Consider the following 21,175-nt stretch of genomic DNA (forward strand, 5'->3'; position numbering starts at 1 on the left):
TACACGTAGAAATCCATGAGGCACATGTTTCCATCATCAGTGGGAAAGTGTTGCAAGAAGTGTTTCAACTAGATGAGGAAATCAACATCTTATTTCACAATATAGTCTCTTATTTTAATCACATTTTTTCATTTGGTTGTCTAGTCATAGTATATACCCAAAGTCAGATACACTGCAGTGAAAATGCTTCTTTTTTACAACTTAAAAAATCTCTGCCAAAATGTATAGAAAAGCAAATGAGCTTTTCTTTTGTTTGTATGCACCAACAAAACATACCTTACTTACTAAAACTGCACGTGTTTGTGTTCTTTGACATATCTAACCTTAATTAGAATATCACTGTTAAACAAAAAGGTTCTGACTGATCAAAAACTTCACATGGTATATATGTTTATCTATGTGTGTCATATTTAATATCTGAAAAAATATTCAAAACCAGTTCATTGATTAAAAGAGTGTTTAATCATTAAAAACAATTTAAAACCACCTCATTTTTTTTATTTCTGTAGTTCCTCTGGCATCAATATAAACCTGATACTAAGTCCCTGGTCCACTTACCTCTGTTAATTACTATAGACCTTCATATCTTTATGAATATCATAAAGTAAAAGTCTCAGCTGTTGTCATTTGATATTGGCTTAGAGTGTCTTCTAAACATATCAACACAACTCTGTTTCCCTTGAATATACCCTTCAAAATAAACAGTCGAATACTTCTTAGACATTCCAAAACAAAGGATCAGTAAAATTCTATGATAAGTTCTTTGTAAAGTGCTGGGTTTATTATTTCATTTGAAGTGATGATGTGACTACAATGGTATACGCAGACTTTTCCTTCCCCACAGTACTTTTCTGGTATTTGCTTAAATACCTCATGATTCCCAGTTGTGCTAAACCATTGTTTCATTACCTTTGAATTACCCGACACACATCACAAATACAACCATTGTATGATCCAGCGATATGAAAAACTATATGGGAACTAATCCAATGTTATTAGTACACACAAAATAAGCATTCTTTCATCAAAGATTTACAAGCTCAACGAACAAATCAAAGGCCTAAGTTTATACCTTGATATCTTTCTCTAAGGAACCCAAAGTTTTAGCCCCCTAGAAAATGTATTTTATGGTGTATGTGATTTAGTTATTATTTGACTTTGACCCATTACTTGAAATTAAGTAGGAGAAAAAAGAATCTTCCTTGCAGGTAAAAGTGCCAATATTGAATACTTTACTTATACAAACACTTAACTATAAAATCAAATGAAGACAAATACAAAGCCTTAAATAGGAAAAGAACACTTACACTAATGTTCATTATGTAATCTAAGTTGCCTACTTATATGCAAATGAGAATTGTTTTAGTAAAGGGCTGAGTTAATTAAATTTAAGTTATCACAAATATTTATATGATATGCATCAAATCATTACTAATAACCTAAGGTTTGGATACTGAAAGAACTTGGTAGAAGCACAGTGGGAATTCTTTGTCACATATTCAATCAAAATTAACATAAGTGTATAATAAAAGACAAAAAATCTTATTTCTCTCAGTGGCAGCCTGTCCTTAACTTTGAGACTGGCTTACTGAGTGTGGCTTAGTAGACCTCAGTAAAAATTATGTTTCATGAAAACTTGACAAAATTGGATCCCCAAAAGACATTGAATATTTAACAACTAGATGTTATCTGTTCAGCCAAACATAACAAGTTACAGGGTAATAAGCCAGCTTGCTCCTGTAGATAAGACAACAAATCCATTTGAAAAAAGTGTATAAAACTATCTACAACAGATCTGGGTTGTTTTTTTTTTTTCTTTCTTCCCATGGTTGTTTTAAAGAGTGTTTTCACATTAGGAAAGGCCTCCATTTTAAACAGCCATTGCTACTGTAGAACACTTCCCTAGAAGGTACACAAAAATCCTCAGAAAAATTTAAAGCCTTCCAAAAACCATAAGAGGTTATATTACCCTTCAGAGGTCTTATTAGGCTTCCTTGGCATTCAGGTCTTTTTTAAAAAAAACTGAACCACCCTACACTTATTTTTGTTATTCTTGATATCCCTTTTTTGTACTTATCTCCATTTGCTAGCGAGATTGAAAATCCTCTGTTCTTGTGTCACCTCATTATGGCTTCTTTTCCTTTATCTGCGAGTCTCAAATTAACTTGACATAGATGTTTTACATATATTTTAGCCTAAATGTGAAGTATTCCCTCATGTCTATGAGGCATTCAGAAAGTTGATAAGTTCTGCTTTCAAGGACACTCTAAATGAGGTTATTAAAATTCAACACTTCGCATATTCTGATGGAGAAAAACATTTGTCCCTCACAACAAAGGAACACAACATAGGTCACTTTAGGAAAGCTCCTCGATCTCCCTGTGCACAGCCACTGAATTCCTTGTGCCAGTATTTGTAAAACCAAAATAAGAAAGTGTTAACAGGGAGGAAGAAAAGTGTAGATGCCCAGGTCCTGTCCAAAAGTAAAAATCCATAACCATCTGTTGTTTGTGTTACATGGATTTCGCATGGATTTCACAACTGTCATTTCCACTGTGCAGGCCATTTCATCTTCACAGCAATATCACCAAAACACCCACGGAGATAAAATCAAAAATATTTATTATTCAAATTAATATTTGACAAAGTCAAAATAACAACTTGTTGCTTTTTGTTGTCACGTTTTGTTGTCATATGAAAAATCCTCTAAGTGTTTGCTACTGTTTGGAAATAGTTAACCTCAAACTTGAATAACTTAAGAAATACAGAAGAGATGGCAACCTATTAAATGCTGCATTTTTTAATTATAAGTGTGTTTTGAAAAATGGTAATGGTTACTACTTACACTTACACCACATCTTTCTTCAAAAGGGGTCCAGAGGTGGTGCTTAAATTATATACTTATAAATATCATCTAGAATTTAAACAGAACTTTCTTATTTTAAACTTCAGATCAACAAAACTATCCCACATTCCACAGCTGCGTATGGCTTGAAGGATTTATCAATTCTGAAGCTAATCTCTGTAACTCAGCGTTACACACAAAAAATTACTTTGGAAAAAAAAGAAAGAAAATCAAACAAACCAAGTAAAAAACCCACATTGCAATTGTCCTTGGAAAATGACAGAAAAGGAGTTAAAGACAAGGCGAGAAAACCAACTGCTTTTTCCCTAAGGAAATCTAACTCAAGGTCAGCTGAAATCACCAGACCTGTCACATGGCTTTCATAGCTGCCACTAAGGCTCCTATCAAATGTACACTGAAAGCAATGAAAACATTTTTACTGGAAACAGATCAAGCACTGATAAGAAGCTCTCTAATCACCTTTGGCTGTTAACGCTGGGCAGTCAGAGGTGAAGTTTTGAAAAAGAAGAATGAAATGACAGAACCTGAGGTCAAATGTATTTCCTCTTTTTCTTGAATTTCTTAATGTGTGTGTGTGTGTGTGTGTGTGTGTGAATACATTTATACGTTATGTATATAAGAATAGAGACATGAACACACATTTTATATCTGTATGTGTTTACACACAAATAGAATCACAACTTAACCTGTCAGGGTAACTCAACTAAGTCCATTTTATCCCAGCTTCTGTCCTCCAGGAGCAAAAGTTTGGTGGTCTCAATCATAGTCCCTTGGGTATAGGAGTCCATCACAAAACAATCACCCTTAATTTAATACAGTTGACAGTCTGTGGTCAAAAGAAGCAAAAGAAGGAGTTGCCATGGAAACCAAACTATTGCTCTTCTCCAGAGGATGCTTTTTTCAAGCATGGGCTGAATGGTAGAGGCTGAGCAATACCTGTAACCTTGATCACATCACAGGATCTTGCTTTTTGGGATGGCTTTTTAGTAAACTCTAACAAACACCCAGGATATGGGGGGAGGGGGGATGGGGTGGAAAATGTACAAACAAAAAATATAAAAGACAACAAAAAATCCCAGTATGAAAGTGCATATTATGCCAGATTGAGAGGGGGAAAAGTGTTTCACATTGATTTGAGTTATCAGATTTGTCACCTCTGCTTAGTGCTTTCCTAACGGGGTGAATGCTGTGCTTGACCTATTTGCTGGAATTAACCAGGACTGTAGGAGACCATATGGATTGCCAGATGGTCTGCTATAATTTAATGCCATTTATTCTAACTATGAAGTAAGTGATAAACATAATTAACATTCTTTCAGCCCCTTACTGGATGCCTTTTATTAGTTTCCTTTTTTTTCCTCAGACATTAAAAGGTAAGTTAATACCTTGTTACTGAAACACAGATGCCAGCTAATTACTGCAAGAGGCTGCAGCCTCCAAAGCAGAGTGTCTGCACAGACTCTAACTTATTCACTGACCCCACTGTCATGATTAATAGGTTGAATGCTAAGATCTAATGAGCATAAGACATCTTAGATGTTTTCAGGTTACCTTAATTAGCAGTATGATGAACAGCGTGCTCATCACAGACGTACGTATTGCACTTTGTAGTAAACAATACGCCTTGTACTCACAGTCTGAATGTGTATTTCACATTTCGGTACATCAAATGCTAAGGAATCAAGCCACCTTCAGACAGTAAAAACAATGGAAAGATTTCCTTCAGAAATGTTTTTCCTGATTGCTATTTCATATTCTGCCAGTGATTGTCTGAATGGCGTATTTTTTAGGAAGTGGTTCTAGAGAAGCTATGGCTTCAAAGAGTGTTTACATCAGGCAGGATTGTCATTCTCAGTATTTTAAAACCACAAGTCTCTAACAAGATATCCAAACAACTTTGTATACTGTTCCTGTGCTGATAATCTTCACAGTGACTGGGGTAGGTGTTAGCAGAATGAATAACAAACCATTTTGTAATTTTTAATGTCAATGTACAGGTGAAGTTAACATGCTATTTGGTATATATAGCAGATACAGTATACTCAGAACAGTAAATTATTCATGAAAAGGCAGAAGTACTGAATGCTTTGTATTTCACGTGAAAAGTTGTTCTCATTGAAGTGCACAGATAAAAATGACGACAGCTAAATGTCCTGTGATTTGCATCTGTACCATTAATAAAACTTGGTTGAACTTTGAGATGACAGAAACAGCATAAATTGAATGTTATTCAAAGATAAAACCAAAAGAATAGCACCTGAGCTATAACGTAAATCTGGTCTTTGAATATTTAGCTTGGAAAACTTGGTGAAGAAGAATTCAGGTCAAAAGTCACAGCATAAGAGAAGCAGAAACAAACTCCAGCTTTTCAACATCCATGCTCTTCCCTTGTTCCATATATGTCCAGCACTTGTTCAGGAGCCTCCACAGTTGCATATGTACACTCCACAGTGCCAGTGCTGACACATCCTCAAGAAGCAACTAGGTTATAGGGGATCTGAATGTGATAAAACATACCTGCTTTTTTACTCAACTCCAGATTGCAGTAGTTTAGGTTACTTGTTCACCCGGTGAATTTTGCTGAATCGCTTGGTTATTGTTGCTGGTCTTATAAAATTCTTTATGATTCTCTACTAGCATATGAATAAAAATTGGATCAAAATATCTGAACAGCAAGCTTTAGTTGATCCTGACATCACTTGACAAGATGTCTTTCTAAGGTGTCTGTCTCTGCCAGCATTTGAAAAAAGGACCTATTAACTGAAAAAAAAAAATTACCTGAGGTCCTTAGGCTAATACTATGCTGGCAGCAGGTTCACTTCTATGGTCAGAGAAGAAAACCAGGTAGTTAGAAGGAACAACTTAGGTAGCCTGAATTCCTCTCTGTAAGCACCTAACACTCTTTCCTGATGGATAAAGGAGCCAGGGTCATTCATGTGTCAAAACTTAGGTAGGCTGAAATCAGACATAAAAAATAACAAGCTAAAATGAGACTTTACCCTTCTTTCAATGCTGTACTTTACTATTACATAGATATTACTTCTAAAAAATATTGGAATTATATGCTTCAGTGATTAAAGATACTGAATCTCAATGTACTACTGCCGCAACATTTTTAGTTTTAGTGCATATACATTTTTACATATGTACATATACATAGAATCATAGAACCATAGAACGATAGGGGTTGAAAGGGACCTTTAGAGATCCTCTAGTCCAACTCCCCTGCAGAAGCAGGTCCACCAAGATCAAGTTGCACAGGAACACATCCAGCTGGGTCTTGAAGACCTCCAAGGAAGGAGACTCCACAATCCCTCTGGGCAGCCTGTGTCACTGCTCCCTCACCCTCACAGTGAAATAGTTTTTTCCTATATTTAAGTGGAACTTTTTGTGTTCCAGCTTCATACCATTACCCCTTGCCCTGTTGCTAGATATCATTGAAAAAAGGGATGCCCCAACCTCCTGACATCCATCATTTATATACTTATAAATATTAATGAGATCCCCCCTCAGTCCCCTGATCGTCTTGATGGCCCTGCGCTGGACTCCCTTCAGAAGTTTCCTTTCCCTCTTGAGCTGCATAGCTACATACATACATAAATGTATGTGGTTAATTGCTCTGTCATTTGAAATAGTCTGAGATGTTTTAAGTGGTTATCTCATAGTATCCAAGGAAAGGACAATGTCAGATCTATTGAAATAACCTCTTATTTGGTTTCCTATGCACTACCTGATAAAGTGTTTTGCCTAAGTAGTTGCTAGCTCTCATCATTTCTTAAAAATTCCCAAAAATCAAATAGAATTTAACAGTCTTTGAGGTCAACAGACACAAAACCTGTCAAGGCAGGTTTGACAGTACTTAAGCATGGCTTTATACTTTAAAATCCCTTTTTATCTGTCTTGTTCTTTAGTGCCTGCTCACAAGAAAAAAAGATATCAAAGAACTTAGGTTCACTGTTCATTTCAGTCCCAAGAATAAGATTGTGTGCATCTTAGCTATCATACAGATGGCATGTATGAAACATGGCTCTTGTCCTAAATGGAAAGTAGACTTTTATTATACAATAATTAGGGACAAAATATAAAATCCCTGTACCTGTGCCTGACTAACAAACCCTCATTGCTATAAAAATTTTCTGTGTTTAAGCTCCATCATCTTATCTATTGTGAGAGCTCACTGAGGCAGTGGAAACAACAAATGTACCTCCAGCCTCAGGAGAAGATATTTGAGCATTGCATTGTTGGGAAATATGACTCTCCAAAGCTGTGAATTTAGGACAAAATTGCAACATAGAATTACGTAGAGGAGAAAAGAAAAGACCTTAAGGAGAAAACAAAAAAAGAGAAGAGAATATAAAATACTTTAAAAGAGAAAGCAAATAGTGCCTTAATGATATGGCTACTGGTATTTTCTGACAAAGTATGATACAAAAAGAAGCATGTATTTTGGTATTCTTCAGGTAGTAATTCACTTTAAATGTTTTAACAACATAGGAAAAAACACAATAAAATCAGAAAATCTATATTTGCAAGTTTAAGAGATGTCTTACCTCCTGCATACATGACAGCCAACATTATTGATGATATCCAAGCTATCTCACTATATGATGTGTGGAAGATTTCTTGGATTTCTTTGAAGAATACTGTGATGGCTTTGGGGAATGCATAGGAAAATCCAATGGAGATAAAAGCCCCAAAGACCACAACCCATCCCCAACCTCCATCTGGAGGTGGGTACTGTGGTGCTCCTATTGCTGGTGGCATTTTTGGTCTGTTCCTCTTCTCCAACTAGGCTGAAAAAGGAAAAGAAGAAATAAGGTTTCAAATAGTTTTTCTTATTTCTTTCTTTATCAATCAATCGATCAATCAATCAATCATCTGCAAGGATTATAAAGAATCCTCAGAGCAGAGAATAATTTCCAGCTTTCATAGGACCATGAAATGCAAGTAACTGTTTTTAGAAGTAAAATCTGTTCTGTGTAAAAACTTTTTGCAAGAATATTTGCAATACCCTATTCAGTATGTGGCAACAGTTACAAATTGTTGACTGGTACCTCAGCAAAACTATCAGCAACGAGAGTAAAATATAGGTTCATTACACCTTTTTTTTATCACGTTGTCATTATTCAGCTTTTTACCACTGTCAATATCTCTTGCTTTTCTCCCAAGAACATCTAAAAAGCAGGTTTTAAATAGTCAAAATTCCCTGTATATCCATAAAATAAATACACAATATTACAATTCCATATTGTACTCTTATTTTTAACATTTTGATGTTCATATTAGTTGAGGCTGACATTACTTGCCGGAACAAAGTGGAGCTTGATGGTACTATTTTTGTTCTGTTTCCACAAATCAGAAGACATCAGAAGTCTTTCACTAATAACCTCACAAACTTTGCACAGTTACCATAACAGATTCTATCAGAATGATATCATACAGAGGTTCTGAGAGATGTAACTAACCCATTCAAGTAGATCAAGAAATCATAAGTAATCCATACAAAACTCCTAAATCCTGAAACAAATATCATACTGTTATTATTATCCTAATACCTAAAAACTTAACCTTTCTACACTCCGTATATAAAACATGTAGTAGTAAGGATTAATTTTGTAAATCTGAGATTTTTGCACTATCAAATCCCTTTATTATTAAACACAGAGCTGGAGTCCACTGTGTTTTCTTCTGTGTAATCCAGCCTACACAGCATGAGCTGAAAATTCCTCCAATCTCTCTGTTTCTTTTTTTTGGCATTTAAGCAATTTATTACTCTTGATTGGTCTCCTGCCACATCCGGTATCAAAAGCTGTAGATGATAACAGTGTGTAGGTTGCTGTTATGATTACCAGCAAGTATCTACATGATTTCTTTCATGCCACTTACAGTATATTCCAATTTCTCACAGCAAACTGCATTAGCAGTGGGAGTGATATGATTACCTTAACAAAAACTAAAAAATGAACTGTGTCAGCTTCTATTAATGTCTTGGAATAGTCCCTGGAGTACTTTCAGGGTAAACACCATGTAGGACCGCATGCAATATATGCCGCATAACTAGCAAAGTGTTCCTTTTAGGACTATCTATCACTAGGCTAGCTCTGTGATAGAAACCCACTGTACTTTTGATTCTCCACTCTACTGAAGTTGATTGCAAATATCACACTGATAATGGCAGACCTCCAGGAGGAAGATAAATCAACCACTAAAACACCTGTCTTCTATGCAAAAGCCCAGGTAGTTTGGCTGCTGCATCACATCATACAGACTTGTTGCTGATAGCAATAGCTACGTATTAATCTGTACACAGACCATATCAATCTTTTCATACACATGTCCAGAAAGAGCCTCTGGTATGTACTTTGTTTCCAGTTTTCATAGTCTCTGCTTAGTATTAGTCTATTGGTGTATATCAGTGAGGAAATCTTGAGCCTGCCACTAGAAAAAGTTGGACAAGCAGATACAACTCTGCTTGCTAAGCCTTAACTTTGGCAAAGCAGTTAAATACCAGATTGGTTTTGCTGAATCAGGACCTATCAGAAGGAAGAGTATCTCAAAAAGCCCACTGTAACACACGTAGTAATGATCAATTGCCTTCAAAAGCACAACACCTCAAATTGGCATGAAAAGCAGAACTCTGCTTCTGTGAATTGAGTGACGGTAAATACCAGTTTGCTATATGCCCCAGAAAGCTGTTGTTCTGCTCATCTGAGAAAACTTTTGGTAATTTTCCTGCCCCAAAAAAGGTTAACTATTGTATTCTTACAATTCAAAGGTTTGAGTATATTTGTTTTCATGTTTCATATTCATATGACAACACTTCTATCTCTATTATAAACTTAAGCAATGCTACACAACATCAAGACATTACTCTCCATAAAATGGAAAGGGATTATCAATTTATTTAGTAAACACTCCTTTTCCTAAAAATAATGCACAACTACTTTGAAAAATCACTGCCACTGCATTAGTCAGAAGAATGTTGAATGTCATTAAGGCATTGGTGCTTCGGAAAGATCCTGTTACATCCACTTCTTTAAGGTAGCAGCTCTGAAGTGCAGTGCTTTCCTCACTCTAAAAGCTTCACAGTAAACTAAAGGGTCATGAACGAGAAGAGCAAAGGGACTTTGGCTGCCTCTGCACCTCAGCCTAGAGGCAAACTGCTGCAAAGCTCACTGCCTGGCCATTTGTAGTTCTACTGCAGCAAAAAGCTGTCTGCTAAACTACATGAGACATTACACTGTCAGAAAGAAGAGCCTGGATCATTGTATCTCACACCTCCTGTTTATCCCACAGAGCAGAGTTAATAATAGCTTCCCTGATGTTCCTTTATGATCATGATAGCCAATTTTAGCTCCAGTTATGAAAAGAAAAAAAAAACAAAAACAAACACATGTTTGCAGCAAGAGGAAAAAAGTATTCATTTTGTCAGAAACATCAATCAAACCTTTCCCCATACTTGCTAAGGAACTAAAGCAGCTTTCTCCTGTAAAATCTTAATATAAGATACCTAGCTCTAAGTCTAATTAGTAAAGAAGGAATGATGCAGTGACAAAATGCCTTTTCAGACATCTCAGAGCTTATTACGGGCTGTGAAGAATAAAAAGAAATATGGTAGAAAGCATAAAACCAGGCACGCATGATGATGTTCATGTGAAGGACACGGTACTGGACTAAAAAAACGTAGCACTTGAAAAAATAAAGGTCACCACCAGTGTTTTTAGTCAGTCATATGAATTCTATCATGAGTTTAAAGCCAGCAAGCCTATGCTTTTATAGTCAGAAGTGACTGAAGCACACCCTGAGGAAGCCATCAATCTCCCTTCTCTCTGTCAGATACAGAAAGGTTGCTCAGCCTTTCCTTACCCTTAGTAAGACTGTGCACAAGGATTTTCTCCCAAGCTCCTTCTAGTTTCCCAATATAGATCCCATTGATATAAGCAGTGAACAAGAATATAGTTTACTGTACTAAGAGCTGTGTGTGTTTACTAACAAATAATAGGAGAAACAAGGCAAAAAACCCCACTTTTAAAATGTGATATGCAATATTTTTAATTATATAGTTCTCAGCACACTTGAACTTAAGAAAATGCAAACTAGTCAATAAGAGAGAAAGAGAGGGAAGGAGAAGGGGAGGGAGGAAGGAAGAGAAAGGAAGGGGAAAAAGAGTGAAAAAGGAGCAAGCTAGCAACAAGGTCAAACTAAGAGCAAATGCAACAGACAAATGTATCTTGATATCATGCACTATAGACTTCAGTTAGTCATAATCAACCTGTTCAGACTGCTGTTGTACCAATGCCTCATTAATATTCTGCGGTTGCCAACCACCACAATCAACTATCACTCTGACAGCTTGTCAAAGACTCTTCAGAGAAGGGGTTATGCTGGTCTCTTTTTTACAGAGTCTGATTTTACTGGGAGTTTTGGTTTTGCTTTTCTGCAACATTAGAGTAACTGCTTTTCTACCTGCATTTTGTCTGCCTTATTCTCAATGTCCCCCATCACCACTTGACTCAGCAGACATTTGCGCCAGAGTGAAAGAGATAGCATGTGAAAAATCTGTCCCCAGTTGTTGTAGGATAGCAGGAATATTTGGCATGTGTGTACTGCATTCTTTTTCAACACAGTAAGTCAAGGACCACAAAAAGCCTTGAAAACTTGAGCAATTTCACTCTTACAACATCCCCGTGGGATGACAGAGAGGTATGATCCACTTTCTGACACGAGAAACAAGTACAACAGGCTAAATAACTGATGTGTTGTCCCAACTAAGTGGCAGAGACAGGATGTGGACTAACGTCCAAGCAAGCCGTGAGTTACAACTGAGATTTTTAAGCATATGTGTTTTAAAAGCCCATTAAGTAGCAAATGCAGATTAATTGCACTGCTTAATATTTGAGCTAGGAGCACAGGTGGGCTACAATGTTTCCTTTGTAGGTTTGAATAGTCCACCTCTCCAACTTGCCCCCACAAATTTTAATTACATTGCTGTATTTGAAATAAATGACTTTGTGATAGCATTAGCAAATAATGAGCTATACTTTTATACTTTTGTAAAAGATCCTTGCTTTAAAGCTGTAAAAATTTCAATTTTCTTGCTTTTACTAACATCTCTTTAGGGAGTTTCAAGCAAGGTGGCAGGAGAGCAGGTATCATCTCATCAATTGCTATTGCCTCACCAACTTCTACAAGCTATTGCCATTTTCTTGTGAGTAATACTCTGTATTTGAAGAAAAAAAAATACCTTGCTATTTTTGTGAGAAGGTTTTGCTTTGACTTAGGATGTTTTTTGTGGAGAAAGACTCTGAAGACCGTGCGGAAAGACTATGAAGGGATCAAAAGAGCTTTTAGCTCTAACTACTCAGTTCTGGAAGTAAAGCAACTCCTAAAGAGCTCTGGTAGCCTTAAAGAACTGGCTGATCATCCTGAAAGACAAAAATAGTCTCCATTTTATCTGAACCTATGTATTCAGAGACTGAGGGGTATGCAATAAATGAAACCCAGGTAAATGAATGATAACACTCAGAATCTGACTTGATCACCTTTTTATCACTAGGGTCTCACCTGCAAGACAAATACACCCTATGTGAGAACAAACCTGTGAAAATGTGGCCAGGCTACCTAGCATTTGAGAAAGCTACTGTTTTTTCTAAAGTTTTTCCAACAGGCTTGAATCAAAGGACCCTGTCTGTGAATGCTTTCCAGACTTTTATTTGACAATAAATTAGATATATATTGAATTGTGTTTATAGGGTTTATGTCTAAGCAAATCTTTAAAAGAAAATCAGCAGCCTTACTTAATTTTAAAGACTATTTAACTTCATTCTTTAATAGCAAAATATCTGATAATATTAAAATATATTACTAGAGAGTCTTTAGGTGTATAGCTATATCTTCATGAGAAAAAAAAAATAACTTTTTTTCTTGAAGGGAAGATGAAGGAACTAATTCTAAATAGTCACATCTATGAAACAAACACAGTTAATCAATTCATCCAAAATTCACAGTTCAGAATCAATATTGTAGCATACTTGTCATCCTACTGAATCAGTAACAAGAGAAGTATGTGCTTGAAGACAGTATGGGAAGCTAACAGACCCTCACATATCCAAAGCAGGCATATCAATATTGTTCCTCCAAGTGTCTAGGAAGTTGGCAGAGGCAGGCTCCATGGAGGAAAGTAGAAGAGAGGGAAAGGTACATGCTGTAAGATAAAAATAAATTATCAATCCGAACAATATTCTTTCCTCTTAGGGTCTGGCATTGCAAAGGGCTGATACTTAGTAGCAGCATCAGTTGAGTAGATAATGGGATAAAAAAAGCAAAAATTGTTTGCTGAGTTAAACAAGAATGGCTGCAAATGTGACTTCCTGACGTTGGTGGGAATAAGGCAAGGTCTAATGAAGGGCAGAATAAAGGCATATGTCATGTAATTCCGTCTTCCTGTTGAGGACTCAAAACAGAATTATTGAGACAGAAGTGAGTCCTGTAAGATACTGCTCTTTAAAAAGCAAATTGTTTAAACTATGCTGTGAGAATGTAATTCAAATCACATTTGCACTAAGGCCCTATTTTGTCATAGTTTAAACAGAAGCTGAGGCCTAAAGCTATTACTAAGAGAGTCACTACAGGCAGATTTTTACAGAACTGGAACCTCCACTTGAAAAAATGTTATTATAATTACACTGGAATTATTACATTATAGAACTCAGGTTTTTGAGCACTGCTGAGCCAGTAGCAAGATGACTAACAAGGTTTCAAAACCAATATTTATGCAATATTTATAATTCATTGGAGTTTTGTTGGGGGAGGTCTTGGGTTTTTTTTGTTTTTCTGTTTTTTAACTCATATATTCAAATAACACACTCTCCTGGAAAACCATAATCTGTATTTGCAATCACACTGATGGGTTAGACTTCAATTGATCGTGTTTTCTGTTACTACCTTTTTTTCATTGACTTTATGGGAAAAGAACATGACTGGCTTACTCTGGATGACTACATGCCAAGATGACTAAAGTCAAGTGGAACGAAATCTGACCAAAGTGATTGCAATTCTGTTTTAATTACTTCAAAAGAACAGTCAGTAGAATATCTAGACTAAAGAGGCTGACACTCCACACAAATTGAAGTGCACTGAAATGAAACGTTGATGGCTAAATTGAAAATGCCAGTGATCCAGTCTGAAGAATTAATCAGTTTTAACAATAAGTTGATGCACATTGATGGAAAATTCTGCATACCTGGAAAAAATAATCCATCAAACTAATTCACCTTTCAAAATAACCCAAACCAAAACTTTTTTTTTTGTCATTAAATAACTAGTTTTAATAAATTCAGCTAAACACATCCTTTATAACTCAAAATGTTGGTTACCAGCACTGTCAAATTACTCATCCACTTATAAATTTTTAACTACTCGTACCACTTTTTAAATTCTAATACTATTGCTTTGTATTTAACTATGGTAGTTAGCAGCTTTACAACATGTTGTATAAGCTTATTATTTTAACTCTATACAGATCTATTTTGAACCATTTTGGGTAACATAAGCCTTTTCAGTACATCAGCATACTTATTTCCTTTAAAATTCACATTGTGTACATGTTTTAAAAGAGAAGAATACTCAGAATAATAGACATCATGTGAATCTAGAGCTGTATGTTTGATATATATTTTTAAGAGTTCTGGTGTTTGGAAGATGGGGAGTTACATTTTCATTTCCTTCTTTTGTAATGCTTTATAAATGGAAGAAGTCGAGTTTCAAGTCAGTGTTAACAGAATTGTCTGCACAGCTGCTACACATTGCTTGAAAAATAAATAGTATAATCTTACCAGAGCAGCAGATTTTCCATTATCAATAATAACAGATATTCATTTTAATATAATTCTCTCAATACTAAGCTACAGAAAAAAATATCAATGATGGAAAAAGCTAGACTGTTCTTAGGCTGTGTTATTAGTTAAGGTTCTCAAAATCCAAATTAATATCTTTTAACATAAACATATATGTTGGAAGTGACAATATTCAATTCATTTATTGCTGAAGACAATATTCACATCCATCTACTAACTTTTTATTTGCCATTATGAAGATTCAATAGATTCCAATCCAAATTCTGTTGACATTAATTTTTTTACACTTTATGAAAGTAACTCTGTGCTTTTCAGATTAGAATGCAGTCCCTGGATGTCTTCTCTACTTCAGTATAATGGCCCAGTGTACTTTCTGTATTTGTCTTACTACTCGCCTAAATCCTGGCCTGGAAGCAGAACCTCTCACATACTGGCAAAATATTTTTTTTCTATACTCATGCAGCACAGGACTCCCATGGGTGGAAATAGTAATGGTTAAGTTTCAGTGACAACTACTTAGATTATGTAATAGGAAGTAAACCGATCTGGATTCTTTTCCTAAGAGCATGTGACTGGAAAGATGTAACAGGCCAAGGCTGGAAAATAGCTTCAGACTGCAAAAGCTTATACAAGGTTCACATTTCATTTATTCCTGACAGTTTGGAAATTGTTACAAGCTTAAGGAATATTTTATATATTATTAAAAAAATGGAAAAAGTTAGGAATACTTCTGGTGACATAGAGATTTTTAGTCTGGGAAATTTAAGAAATTCTTAATTATCTGTTAGCAAAGCTACAGTTCATTTTGTATTATATAGAAAATTACATACATAAGGCAAAAAGGAAACAGGCAGAACCAACAAAATGAGGAAAATAGTTTTTAAAAGAAATTACTTGGGAACCACTCTATCTTGGAAAAGCTCCCTTTCTTGTATGTATCCAGTCTAAAAATCTCAGGACTTAGGTCATAAGTAAGAAGCCATTCAGTTAATGTAGATTTTAAAAGCTGTGTGAGACTAGAGAAAGTAAGCCATGTATTTGTAGCAAATGAAATTAAAATCATAAAGATAATTAAAACAGAAATATCCAATTTATATAGCTGTGTTCATATAGGCATGATGTGCGAGCTCTTTCTGCCAATGAAAGTTAAAATGTGAGCCCCTGATTCCAAGTACAGTATAGCTAAAAGACAAATTAATACAGAGGTCCTTCCAGAAATACTAAATCATATTTGTTCAGTGGAAAGAGGGGGGGAGATGCTAGGACAACAGAGAAGGAAGAGAGGAAAAAGAAATATAGAAGGAAAGAAGCAGAGAGAAAAGAAAGAAAGAAAGAAAGAAAGTAATAAAAAGAGAAAAGAGAGAAAGAGAGAAAGAAAGAAAGAAAGAGAGAAAGAGAGAAAGAAAGAAAGAAAGAAAGAAAGAAAGAAAGAAAGAAAGAAAGAAAGAAAGAAAGAAAGAAAAAGAAAGAAAGAAAGAAAGAAAGAAAGAAAGAAAGAAAGAAAGAAAGAAAGAAAGAAAGGAAGGAAGGAAGGAAGGAAGGAAGGAAGGAAGGAAGGAAAGAAGGAAGGAAGGAAGGAAGGAAGGAAGGAAGGAAGGAAGGAAGGAAGGAAGGGAAGAAGGAAGGAAAGAAGGAAGGAAGGATGGACTTCATCTGGCTTAACAGAATTTAGCACAGATTAAAACTCTTTATGCTATTAAAAAAACCATTTTTTAGAACTGAATCTTCATGGCTTCATAAAACAAAGGCGAAGAACTCTAAAAACATTAATATTTTTCTTACAGATATAGATTACCTGAGAGTTTTCTTAAGCTGGAGACATTAATTTCCATTGTATTAATCTCATGATCAGTGATATGCATGGCTCTGAAAAAGCAAAACGTGACAGCAAGATATGTTCCTCACTCCAACTTTCTCCAGTTCCAGGTAGGTAGATAATCATGCACATATGCTTACATGGTGCTTGTGTTTGGAGCCATGCAGGAGTCATCCTTGAAAATGCATTTTCCATTTCTTAAGTACAGAAATCAGATTCTAATAGCACCTTGAGATGTGTTCAGGACATCTCTAATTCCCTTGCATTAAAGTAGACAGCTAGCTACATCCAGGACACTCAACTTTCAGCTTATCTTATGTTGATATTTATGCTGGCAAAAGATTGTAAAAGAAAGTCAATTCTTACTTAATATCCTACAATTTTGAGTAGACAGCTAAACAAATAGTGATGTATTTACATGAGAGTGTAGTTCTACACAGATACTCATGCTGTCTCTTGATGGCTAAACATGGCAACTAGGAGCAAAATAGCTATGGTAGCTCAGTATCCCACCAAGACAATTTTGTTCTACTCAGGTATCGTGGCATTTTCTTACAAAAAATAAGTCCATGCATGATGATTATTTGTCCAGTCTGGAACATGATGATAAAAAATTCATTTGAAGTACGTACCAAAGCTAATATAATTTAAGCCATGGCGATATTTTAGCATGAACAAACATAGGGAAGGAAGAAGTTACGATTGTATTTGATTTCCATGGGAAGGAAGAGGATGTTTAATTACAAACTTACTATGTACTTTGTCCAAATGTTAATGAGGTAACCTGCTGATATATATACAAAACAACTTTAAAGATCAAGACAGTTTAATCAAATTCTGATATGTAGTCCTCCACCCACTGTGAGAAATTGGACATGGGGAGATCAAAAAACCTCTCTTCTGTGTTATGGAGGACACATTTTCCTAACACAGTACACAACACTCAGAGTACAACATACTCTTACATGTCTCAGAGAGTAGTTGCTGTACAATGCTACAGCTAAAACAATCTTCAACTAATCTGCAACAGGCTTTAGGTTCTGCTCTGGTACAGTAGCACTGAAAAAAAGTTGTTTAGTGCTTGTCAATACACTGAAAGAAACAACCAAGCACTGAACGATGCAAGAGAAGTGCTACATAATTCCAAAACTCTTCATGCTGACATCAGGAATTTCTGAAAAACCTGGAAATCCATTTTTTTTCCACACCTTTTCACATTTTCCACATTTGACTCTCCCATTATAGCTTTTCCATTTAATCCCAGCACTATATATTTATTGGCTATATCAGTCTGTTACAGAAGTGCTCCTTTTGAACATTAAGACAGAAATACTTTTCTCACTATAAATGAGTGATCCAAATAGGCCACTCTCTGGGTTGCAGACCCAAAACGCACATCTGAAGTCCTGAGGTGCAACAGCATGCTAATTACACAATACTAACTTGCTATTGCAAGAGTTCTGTTAAAGCTGGTAAATTACTCATTTTTGACGGAGAATATGACCAAGCATTGCTTCATTACTCCAAAGCAACTTTATAAACCCACAAGATGCACTTTTGTTGATACATGCTGGACTCCAACTGTAAAATTTCTCCTGTGTACCGAAGTGTTTTGCTCTATATAACCTTTCTTTGCCAAAACAACACCAAAGTAAACAGACTCACAAGCATTAGCTTTTACATTCTGTATCATCACAAGAAAAGCTTTAGACTTCACACTGTTCTTCCATTAACTAACGTAACACTCACTATTGTCATTATTGAAAATCTAGATCAAAATAATTGAAATCCTCAAAATTTTTTTATTAGATTTTTTTATTTTAAAGATATTTAAAAATTATGACACATCTCGAGAGAGTAGATAAGAAATCTAAGGTCTCTGTGATATTTGCATGCTTCCAATTAGCAAAAGGGTGCAGTGAAAATATTCACAGAACAGACTAGTTAAATCATACTTTCCTAGAAACTTAATAAATCAAGAGCAAGTCACACTGAACGTGGAGCAATGAGCGCATCAATTTAAGCAATTACTATGTTGTCCTGTTCAGGACAGAAGTTTAATCAATTCAGAGGCAAAAAATTGAGTTGTGCTTTTCCTCGTGGAAAGCAGATACACACATTTAGTTGTTATGATTTCTACTGAAGGACAACTTATACAAAAAAAGAAGAGCCTAGACAAACTTGTACATGTAAAATTGCCCAGAGTGTGTGAAAATATGTCCAGTATATTCCACATATCTATTAATTTTATCTCGATTACAAGACAAGGAAACAACAGCAGTTTTTCCTTGAGAAAGCAATACAGTGATGGGATTCATAGCCTAAGAGCATTATAGGGCACTGAAGATTACTTTTTCAGTCTTCAAGACAATAAATACTACTCTTCAATGTATACAAAACACTCAACTCTGGAATTTATACATCTTTCCAAAACATTTAGACACTTCCTTGACTAATTTTTACTGCAACATTAAACTATTATCCTACTTATGCATAGACTATGCATAGACTTTCTATAGATAGACTTTACATTTAGCCCAACTGACTTCAAAGGGGCTTAGATGGATTTGACCTACAAATCCGTATTTCTAATTGTCATTTAGCTAGACCTTTACTCAGTCAATAGCTGCAGATGAAACAACTACCTTCTAGGATGACTGGATTTAAGTAAGCTGTTTTTTTTTCTTTACAGATTCTTCTCCAAACACACTTTTCAATTTTTCACTTATCTCTCAAAATGTTACTGGATGTACTGCCGGGTGTTCCTGAGGGGAAGCTGTAGTTGGTTTAATCTGTTTGACTCAAACTCAAAATCTGTGTTCTGTTCAACCTTAGTATTATTACTCTCTTTTCATTCTATTTTTAATATTAAACACTGAATTTGAGGTTTCTTCTTTCACTCCTCCCCCACCCTACATGTTTTTGTAAGGTAAGATTCATCTCTTCAGTCAACAAAATATTTGTACTAAGAGACATAGTTTGAGTAAATTGAACTCTGCCCTAATTAAGTCCAAATAAATCTAGCTTTCATGTGCATGGGTTGTTTGTTCCTTTTCTTCTAGTATAGCATAAGTTACTGATTCAAAAACTATGTCTGTAAAACACCAGATACATTTATCGCACTGTTAACCTGATAAAAGAAATATATAATGAAAAAACATACCTAAGTTGCAGATTTGTGCCTATGCATCTCAGAAAATGGTACAATACATGTAAGTGGTAATACCTATGAAACTAAATTTGCAAGCACGTAATTTTTCATTTGCCCTTTGTGGGGAAATGTGTGATTGGCCCCTGCGGGATAAAGACAACTGTTAAAACTTGCAGCATTGATAAACCTTGAATTTTTAGGAAGTAAAAAAGGACAGTAAAAAAATATACCTTTTCAAGTTTCCTGAGCAAATACTAGAGTGCAAAAGGATAAAGCAAATACTGTTGTTTTCATCTCCAAGCTATGACTCAACTTTGCAAAACAAAATAGGACTCTGAGGACTGCATGACTTGCCATCTAGCTCTGGCTATTTATGTGTTTTCCAATTGGCTCTATCTTCTATCTGTTGTGCATCAGACTTAAACTTGCCTTTTAGGGCTAGCTGCATTCTATAGTCATGCATGCATTTAAAGTATATATACATTACAAAGCAGGTATTAATAACTATGATAGCTGTGCATATTTGAAATGACAAATGAACACAAAGTACTGTTGATTCTGTGTGATTCTGTGAATTTTCCATCACAGAAAAATCTAAATAATACTAATAATAATACTAATAATAATAATACATGCTAGTTCATAGATTTAAAAAAATATTTAAATGAAAACAACACAGTAATGCAAATACTATAAATTCTGTATGTAAATGAAGAAAACATTTTCCAACGTACAATACAGTCATATTTCTGCAAGAGTCAGAGTGGGGATTCCATACATTACAATCCACCGACTCAAAAAAGGTAGTAAAAAAAAATATAAAACAAAAGATTGATTATTGAATGACAACAAACTTTTATGTACTTTCAACACTTCTCATACCCCACATTTGAACATGTAGGTGGTGGTTTCTAACAAGTAAATTTTAATGTATTTCTCTCTTGCAAATTTAAGAATGAGTACTCATTGAAGTTTTTTTTAAAAAATAAATAATTATTTCTGAGTTGCAAAGTTGGCAGAAAAAATCAGTCCCACAAAAATAAAAGACTAAACCTCTTTTAAGTAGAATGAGTACTGTAATTATTGAAATGTTCTTAGATATGAAATAAACAGACTGAAGTTCTGCACTCAGAATACTTGTTTGGTTATACTAAATTTATACTATTAGAGCAGCCATAGAGATATAACATAGTTCTTAATAAGAGAATTTGAGAAAAATTGTGACCAGAAGCACTGTGAGAAAACATAAATAAGCAAACAAATCAGCAGCCCTGTCATATAAAGTTGCATGCCTTTTATAATCCAGATAAAAGAATATAGAACAAAGCACTCAACGCCTTTGAGGCATGAAGGATAAAATTACATGTCAAACAGATAATAAAGCAACACTTCGGTATGCTCAAGGATAAGACTGATTACTCGTTACTTAATGCCTAGCACACGAATTTCAGGCCAGTGGCTGGATCACCTAACATATTGTGCTTTTA

At 35.1% G+C, this 21,175-nt stretch overlaps 1 protein-coding gene across 1 annotated transcript in view; it reads right to left on the minus strand.

The window, feature by feature from the left end:
- The window catches only part of SLC16A7 (solute carrier family 16 member 7), an 80,065-nt gene that overhangs the window by 23,094 nt on the left and 35,796 nt on the right, over nt 1-21,175 (minus strand). The window contains exon 2 of the mRNA XM_062016988.1: nt 7,417-7,659. Within this exon, the coding sequence (XP_061872972.1) occupies nt 7,417-7,630 (214 nt within the window). The 5' untranslated portion in view covers nt 7,631-7,659. The remainder of the gene's footprint in view (nt 1-7,416; nt 7,660-21,175) is intronic.

Source organism: Colius striatus, chromosome 1, assembly GCF_028858725.1.
Source record: "Colius striatus isolate bColStr4 chromosome 1, bColStr4.1.hap1, whole genome shotgun sequence".
NCBI lineage: Eukaryota > Metazoa > Chordata > Aves > Coliiformes > Coliidae > Colius > Colius striatus.